This window comes from Lonchura striata, chromosome 5 (assembly GCF_046129695.1).
Source record: "Lonchura striata isolate bLonStr1 chromosome 5, bLonStr1.mat, whole genome shotgun sequence".
In the NCBI taxonomy this organism is placed as follows: Eukaryota; Metazoa; Chordata; class Aves; order Passeriformes; family Estrildidae; genus Lonchura; species Lonchura striata.
The window spans coordinates 58,650,060-58,659,302 of record NC_134607.1 but is presented as its reverse complement, the minus strand read 5'-3'; the positions used below and the strand labels follow the sequence as shown (position 1 = coordinate 58,659,302).

Here is a 9,243-nt window from a genome sequence, read left to right as displayed (position 1 = left end):
ACAGGAAATAAATTACGCGCAGCGTGCAGGCGCTGTCCCGGAGACGCCGAGCTGCCCGCCTCCCTCCCGCGGCCGCCGGGCCGATTTCCGACCCGGGGCCGCCCGAGGCCACCGGCCCGGCTGCGCCGCCCCGTGCCGGCGTCACAACCCCCCGGCCCGGGGAGCCCGGGGAGCCCGGGGAGCGCCGGGACTGAGGCGCTGCCCATCCTGCCGGCGCTGCCGCGGGACCCGAGCTCTCTCCGGCGCTGCCGCCCCCCGCCCCGCTCCCCCCTCGCCGCTGCCGAGGCCGTGCCGGAGGCGGAGCCTGCTTCGCGGGGCAGGCGGAAGGAAAGGGCCGGCCGCAGCCGGGGGCGAGCCGGCGCGCTGCAGGGCCGAGCTCCGCGGACCCGCCGAGCGCCGGGGGATCAACGGTGCGGCCGGAGCCGAGCGCCGGGGGACCCGCCGTGAACCCGGAGCCGAGCGCCGGAGGACCGGTGGTGCTGCTGCTGCTGCTGCTGGTGCTGCTGCTGCCGGCGCCGCGGCCGCGCCCCGAGCTATAGCGGTTGTGGCCGGGGCGGCGGCGCTGAGCGGCCGGGCCGCTGCCGCCGCCGGTGCCGCCCCGCGCGGCGCAGCCAATGGTGGTCGGCGGGGCGGGCTGCGCCGCGCGGGGCTGCGTTGTGCAACGCGCCGCGCTTTGAAGGCACCATCACCCCGGGAGGCAGCGCTCACTCGGCATCTGTCACGGCAGGGCGGCCGGCGGCGGGCCGGGCCCAGCGCCCCGATGAAGACCCGGCGGGACCGGCCTTCCCAGCGAGCATGAGCCACCCGCGCTAGGAGCGGCACGTAGCGGTGCCGAGGCGGGCAGGATGGCCCACATGCTGCATGCGGCAGCCCGGCGGGTGCAGTGGAGCAGGGCGGGCGCCGCGAAGAGGGCTGCGTGCCTGCTGGCCGCGGCGTACGGGCTCAAAATCCTCTACCCCATCATCCGCGGGCGTGTAAAGCGGGCGAGCGGCAGAGGCGGCGCGCACGATGAGAGGGGCCGGGCGGTCCCGCACCGCGCCGGCAGCCGGGGCAGAGCCTCTCCGGCCGTGGACGCGGAATTCTTCAAGCAGCTGCTGGAACTCCGTAAATTGTTCTTCCCGAAGCTGGTGAGTGCCGAGCTGGGCTTGCTCTGTCTTCACTCGTTTGCTCTGGTATCCAGGACCTTCCTCTCCATCTATGTGGCCGCCCTCGATGGAAAAATAGTGAAGAGCATTGTGGAGAAAAAGCCCAGGAGCTTCGTCTTCAAGTTAATCAAGTGGCTGATGATCGCAATCCCAGCAACTTTCGTGAACAGCACCATACGGTACCTGGAGTGCAAGCTGGCCCTCGCCTTCCGCACGCGCCTGGTGGATCACGCCTATGAGACCTACTTTGCCAACCAAACTTACTACAAAGTGATCAGCATGGACGGGCGCCTGGCCAACCCTGACCAGTCCCTCACCGAGGACATTACGATGTTCTCACAGTCCGTGGCGCATCTCTACTCCAACCTCACCAAGCCCATCCTGGATGTTGTGCTCACCTCCTACACCCTCATCCGCACAGCACGGTCCCGGGGGGCCAACCCCATCGGGCCCACAGTCCTGGCTGGTCTCGTCGTCTATGCCACGGCCCGCGTGCTCAAAGCCTGCTCGCCCAAGTTTGGCAAACTGGTGGCTGAGGAGGCTCACAAGAAGGGCTATCTGCGCTTCATACATTCACGCATCATTGCCAACGTGGAAGAGATTGCCTTTTACCGAGGGCACAAGGTAAGGAGGAGAGAAATCGGAAGCACTAGGGTCGCTCCTGCATGCCGGGGTGGACTCATGCTTCCCCTAATACCCTTCTTAACATTTTGGGTCCCTCTGACATTTAAACTTGTTTACAGCCTGGCACTTCCCATTTCTTAGGAAGTCTCACAAGCAATGTCTCGGGGGAACAAATCACAGTTCCCTTGAACTCTGACAGTGTTGTGGTTTTGCAGATGGATTTTATGCTTATCTAGAAAACTAATCTACATTGCTGTGTTTTCCCCACCCAGTCCCTTCTGATGAACTTTTCCAGACTTTTTTTTCCAAACATGTGTATGAACCACCATATTTAATTCAGCAGAAACAGCAACCATGGCACACCAGAAACTCTGTGATGGCTCAGAGCATACTACAACCTTTGACACTCTTTCACATAGACAAGCAAAGATGTAGTCACCAGTCTTAAAATAGCATAAGTACAGTACTTCTGCAATCACAGTTACATAAACTAGTAGCTTGTTTTAAAGCCACCTTATTAAGGGACTCTTCATATTTTTATTAGAAGTAAATTTTGGCTGTAATACCTTTCCAACATGATTGGGAAAAAAGTTGTTTCATGCAAGGTGAAAATGAAAGCTGGAAACCAGCCTGAAGTACTACTCTTTCAGTTCAAGCAATGGTTATATAACATCAATGGTTTATTTTTGAAGACAGAATCGTTCTCAAAAGCTGCCTCTAGTAATGTTTTAAGTGCAGCTAAATTAAACATTTTCTCAATTCCCACATATATGGGCTTGAACTGAATACATATCCACTTGCAACTGCCTTTGACTTCTTAAACCTCCTGGGATAGTTCTCTCTTTGCTCAGACTGCTTGCAAAAACAAGCAGCGTTTCAGGAATCAACTCTGCAACTTTAAGTCACTGAAGATAAATGATCCCCAAATGCTTTCCAGTATAATTTTCGGTTGCTGTGAAACTCTACAGCTGCAACTTTATTAAAAGGATGTGAAATCTATCTTATTTTGATTGTTAGAATTAACTGTTGTGACTGCTATGTTGTTCTTGTATGTATTAGAGATCTTAAAAGAGTTGAAAACCTTCCAATGCTCTGTCAAGGGACAACGGTGTAAATGAGAACCAGGTCCACTGATTTCCATAAAGCCGTGCACTTTTGCTGTGAGACTGCAGCACACTGAGTGTAAAGTACCACATGGCAGATGTGATTCAGAAGTGACAACTCTGGGTACCCCATTATTTCACGTACCCATGTGAACATATCTTGTGCTACATGTCCATCTTTGTTTCATTGTATAAATTACTTTATTATTTTAACTGTAGGTAGAATTGAAACAACTGCAAAAAAGCTACAAGGATTTGACAGATCAAATGAATCTCATTTTGTCCAAACGTTTATGGTACATCATGATAGAGCAGTTCCTGATGAAGTATGTCTGGAGTAGCTGTGGTATGATCATGGTCGCTGTGCCCATCATCACCGCAACAGGATTTGCAGATGGTGGTAATAACATCTTTTTTAACATCTGATTTCTAAATGTTTCTTTAAAGTTATGTCCTCAAAAGACCGTAGTTCCCTTGAGTGCTGTTCACATTGGTTTATTTTTCACAGACTTTCTTAAAACATCTGTGTCTTATGTATAAGTTGCAAGCATAGCAAGTCAGCTGAGCAAATGATCCAACTTAGAGTGTGTGATAAATAGCATGAAGTCAGGACTTAGAGGATCCTTGTATCACACAAGATTGTAATGATTATTGCAGTCTCCTTTTTCATTAGTCACTGTTGGAATGGCAGGCTGGTTTTTGCAGTATCTCCTTTTGCAAACGATAATATGAACTTTCCTAGAGTGCTTATCTTCTCCTTCCATAAACCATAGTGTAATTATAGGTAATTATAGGTAATTTTTCTCTTATTGTTGACCTGTTGGAAACCGCTGATTTTCCCTGACTCTCTGGGAGAAGAGAAGGAAAAATTCAGATTCCAGGTTAGGACGGTATAATTTTTGACATCTTATCACAACTTTCCTAGAAGTTAAATGAGACTCAAATAATGTTGTTATTGCAGATGCTGTTAAGGAAAAAAAAAAAAAAAAAAAAAAAAAAAAAAAAAAAAAAGGAGAAAACAGGAGAGAGCAAAAAAGAAAGGTATTAAGGAGGGCTGTTGGTTAATTTGGTTTAACAAGCTTCCTCATGAACAATTAGAACTTACTATATTACGAATTTCATAGGATTCCTACAGCATGAATCCTGCAAAGTCTTCAGAATGATCAGTTCTCAATTGTGTACTTTGAATTAGGAATGAGCAAATTCTTCTCTGCACAGTAGTTCTGTTTCTTTCATGGAAGTTACATTCCAAATCAGGACTGTCCAAGTGGACACGCTTGGTGTGAGCTGTAGGATGGCTTTGTGCAGTGCCCACGTGGTTTAGTTGTTTCACTAAAAAGTTGTGCTGGTGCAGGGCTGGGTGCTCAGCTCCCTGAGCTGCTGCCCATCACGTGCCTTAGGAGGGCACTATATCAGCACCCTGGCTGGCATTCTGGGAACAGCTTCCAAAATATCAGGATGTCTTGTTCCAAACTGAAGAGGCTGTACAGAGGCATTTCACCTCACAGTGAAGGTTATCAGCACAACAGAAAAAGTGATAAGAGTCTTTCTGCTGAGATGGGAATGGGTACAATCAAGAAAAGGAGCATTTAACCACATGTTGTAAATAACTCCTTGGTATTAGAGCATGAATAAAAAAGGACTTGTACTCATGCTAAACTAAATAACATTCCTGTTACTCATGTTTATTCTTTTGTTCTCGTAGCTTTTTTTTTTTCTCCCACATTTCAAATGTGGGAGCAACCAGCAACCTAAACTATTAAAACACAGGGTTTAGTATTGAGTCTTGGGGCTTACCATAGTGGTGGTTCACAAACATAATACTGGCAGCACTGTCAAGACCAATTTGAGGTACTACAGGTATTCAAAGAATCAAGCACACCAGAAATTACCTGCTTGGGAAAACAGTGCATTTTGCCTCAGCAGATCAGACGCAAATTTGTTAACATCTCAAGGAAGAGGTAGTCGATTTCAAAATAACAATCCTATTGCTTTAGGATGAGTCAAAAAGGACAGGGAAATGTACAAAACTGGTACCATGGCCAATTTGGGATTACAGGTGTAAAGCCATACATTTTGTTCACTTCTTCAGGAAGGAGAAAGAAAAAGTAAAAAAATAATTCTTCAGTAATAAGAAAAAAGAACCTTCTTTGACAGCAATACTTTTAACTGAAATTTAAAAATTATGTTATATATTTCAGTGAAGAATTTAGGTGGCAAAGACAAGATTTCTCTTTGATAACATTTCTCATTCTTTTTGTATTAAATCATATTCCAAATGTTGTGTCTCAGTTTATAGAGAGTATTTGGAGAGTTTGTGGAGACTATTTTTTGAAGTAAGACTTGGATTTCTCTAGACATGGTGAACATTTATTTTTGTTTATAAAATAAGTGTGACTATCAATTAAATAAATGAAGAGGAAAATGGACGTGTTAGCTTCTGTATGAAACAGACTGTCTATCTGTTAAAATGTGACATTTTCAAACACAGGAGGCCAGCCACATGAAATATATTTTGGACAAAAAGTTAAAGAAAAATTATATTGGTGGGTTATATAAGAGTTTGTCTTTTGGGGCTGTGAAATGCTCATAAATTCTATATAATTTCAATTTTTTAAATACCTCTAATCTGACTGATGCAGTGACTTGCAAAGATCCTTAAACTCTTGCTAGATGAGCTGGCCTGGGTGCTGGAAGCAGCCATCAGTACATACTGCATTTACATGAGGGAGGAATGTTGCATTGATGTAGTTAAACCATAACTGATTCCTAGAGGATTATTTGTGGTGGTTCTATATAGCATAGGCTGCATGTGCCATAATCCCAGCAAGATCAGCAAAAATTGATTGTGTCAGAAGTAAACAAATTTCAAAACATCTTTTACTAATGAATTAACTGAATTCTTCTTGGAGTGTATTCTTCTTGGAGTGGAAATAACGTTTTGAAGTGAGAGCCACATCAGTAAGAATTTTGTAATCTCTCCTTTGCAAGAGCTTTTCTGTATTTTTTTTTAAAACATGTCTCTCATTGTGTCTCAGCAAGATGCATACAAGTAGTTGACAGTGTGCTGATATAGAACTGAAGAGAAAAAACATCATAAGTAGAACCAGGAAAAATAACATAGATGTTTTATGTGTTTATACATACACACACACACACACACACACATATATGAAAAGTTATGATATAGCAATTTTTAAGTTTTTCATTCACTATTTCACTGTATTTCAGTGAAATACAGTGAAATAATTAATTCAGTGTAATTATTATTATATTAAATCATTACTCCATTGTCCTTCACTGTAGTAATAATTAAATAAGAAATAATTACTATATAATTAATAATTTGTTAATATATAATTAATTATATATTAAATAATTATTCCAGTGTATTCCACTGTAATACAGTATATTGCAGTGATCTAGTTATGTAGGAATCTTTCATGAATGTGTAAATGAAAACAGAATAACATTTAAATTTAACGAGTAAAGACAGAAAGATGTGTCTGACTTTGGTACTGCCTGTAGATTCTCAGACACCAGATTTCTAGAATCTGATTTGTGAGGGAAGTGAGAGTAAGAAAATGCTGTTTGCTCTACTCTTGCATTGCTTGACTTAGCCTATGAAATTTATGGTTGCATTACACTTGCAAGGAATTCCTCCTAGATTTTCCTGATCATGAGCACTGTGGAAACATGGATGCTAGTAAAAATTGCTAGTACAGGAGTTGCCACAGTGGATCTACTTATTACCCTGCCTAGAATGATTCCTAGCATCAGCTTAGTTTAAAAAAGAAGCTTAAGAAAGACTTTACAAACTTCAGGAAAAAAATAATATCTAGATCCCATTCTGCAAAAGATTTAAGCAATTTATGGAAATACATATAAAGTTATGTGATGCAGAAAACCCTTTAGATCTTTCATTGTAAATTTTATATGTGGAAAATTTTTAAGAGTGGTTTGCTACACTACTGGTTTACTACACCAGTGATTTGTAATTGCAATTATAAACACTGAAACAACATTTAGCTTCCAAATAGTCAGGCACTTCTTTTTAAATCTTGTTTCCTTCGGGAAACAAACTTGCAACTTGAATCTATGAGACCCATGGTAGCAAGATGGTATATGTAGATATGTTAAGTATACTTAGTTCTCATATATCTCCTATAAATTCTGCTGCTGTTTTCTCTTTACCTAATGCTGCTGACATTCTAATGAGTCCTTTCTTTGGAGCAAGAATATTGTTGTTAACAGGATTCAGTTTCATAAATAAAGCCTCACAACTTTGTTGTGAGGCTAGATGAAGAAAGAAACATCATTGTGAGGGAGAGTTATCCTACTGAAACCATGCCTTTGATACCAAGAGAGTTTATTGCTTTCTTACAGAAATGTAATAGTGTTGCCAGATTTACACTGTGAATGTGAATGGTTCCTTCTACACAAAGTCAGTAAATAAGTAAGGTTGAAAATTAATAATCACAAAGACGTTAAAAATTATGTTCAAAATCTGTTTCAGATCATTGCTTAGGTTTCACTTTCTTAATATTTTGAAAAATTCATGTTGTATGATGACACATTAAAAGGAAAATGATCCATGTAGATAAATAGATAAAATAACAGGATGTTTTGCCTAACAAGATTAATTCCATATGCTCCCACTTACTCTTTTTGACTAAGCTATGGTAGTTACATTCATCAGTTCTTTTTGAAAGGTTGTCTTCATAGAGTTAATTTTTTTCTTAAAAAAAGAAAAAAGCTGCTCTATAGTAGCTCACATTGCAACAATAATTTAGTTTGTAGAGATAATTATCAGCAGAATATTTTAACAAAACTTTTTGTTTTTACATTCAGAATTGGAAGATGGGCAGAAACAGGCAATGGTTAGTGAAAGAACAGAAGCTTTTACTACATCACGAAACTTGCTGATCTCCGGAGCAGATGCTATTGAAAGGATTATGTCTTCATACAAAGAGGTACTGTACATCCTGCATGCATGAAACAGAAGAGAAAAAAAAACCCAACTATTTGTATTTAATATAAAATGTTAAAAAAGTAGTGCAGTTTTTAAAGGCAAATTCTATTGCAATTAAATACATGGAGATATTTGAACTGGTAGTTTAATCTTTAGGGTTAAGTTGACATAGAGTCTAAAGTGCGCAGTTGCCTGTATGGTGCAATGTGTAATGTCATTTTTAATACTTGAATTCAAATGTCAGCAGAGAGCATTGAAATTCCTGGAATGTCAGTGATAAAGGTTCAAATTCCTCTTATGTTTGGAGCACAGTCCTGAATTTGGGCTGTCTGCCATTTGTGTACTGGGACTCTTCTGTTAGAACTGTCATAAAAGCATATAATAATTTAGTTGTAAGAGTCTTTAAAGGTCTTCTACTCTTCTACTCTTCTCCTCCAACCCCCACCCCCCATGAACATCTTAAACTATTGTTGGATTGCACGGAGTCCCATCCAACCTGACCTTGAATGTTCCAGAGATGGGATGTTTCCACCGCACTGGGCAACCTGTTTCTGTATGAAAAACAAGGATAATTGAATACTTATTTCTGTGCCACTTGAACTGTAAGGCAGTTTTCAGTATCTTGTGAACCTGTTAAACCTGTGAACCTGTGAGTAATTTTTCAAAATAGAGAAATTTTAGCAAGAAAAAGTTCATCATGGGAGTACAAGTGGTCTAGAAGTACAGAATGTTTATCTAGAAGATCAGAGATGTTGTTTCAGGTCCTTACCCAAATTCCAGTAAAGCTATGCTTTAATCTGTTGTTTCTCTTGTGGATTTCTTTAAATGCCAGCTGTTAAGACAAAGGAAAGTGAGTCAGTGCTGTTAATCTCAACATTTCCTTCTGAATATTTGTTCTTCATATTTTAATTGGTGTTTGCTCGTCCCTTTGGTGGGAACCCCTTTTCCCAGTGCAGTGCGAGGAGGAGCACATTGGCTAGGCAGCTAATCAAAGACTATGGATTCTGCTATTTGGAATCCAGCCATAACAGCTACAGCTTTGTAAATTGTCAGAGGAGGGGTAGTTTGGCACCTTCAGATACAGACTTTGACAAAGCCAGTGTCTGTGCTGTTTTCAAAAGTCCTTCTAATGGGCTGTGATTTTTAACCTATTCTCTTTGAGCTGTTTCCCTGCTTCATCTCTGGTGTCAAGATACTGCCAGATAACCTATCATACACTGATGTAAAACGTGTTTTATTTTCAGCATTTAAGTAATATATATAATGTGCATGAGGACTTAGAAAAAGTTTATTTTTTTTGGCAAAAAAAGTACCCACAAAATAGTAGAGGAAGAACTGAACAAACTCACTTTGTCTATAACATGGTAAGATATTGAGACAGCATGAGACCAAAGAGTGG

The 9,243-nt window shown here is 42.1% G+C and overlaps 1 protein-coding gene across 1 annotated transcript in view; it reads left to right on the top strand.

Moving 5' to 3' along the window:
• The first annotated feature begins 681 nt into the window (after positions 1-681).
• The window catches only part of ABCD2 (ATP binding cassette subfamily D member 2), a 39,049-nt gene continuing 30,487 nt past the window's right edge, over positions 682-9,243 (top strand). The window contains exons 1-3 of the mRNA XM_021539108.2: positions 682-1,769; positions 3,092-3,272; positions 7,724-7,845. Coding sequence (XP_021394783.1) covers positions 846-1,769; positions 3,092-3,272; positions 7,724-7,845 — 1,227 coding nt within the window. The 5' untranslated portion in view covers positions 682-845. The remainder of the gene's footprint in view (positions 1,770-3,091; positions 3,273-7,723; positions 7,846-9,243) is intronic.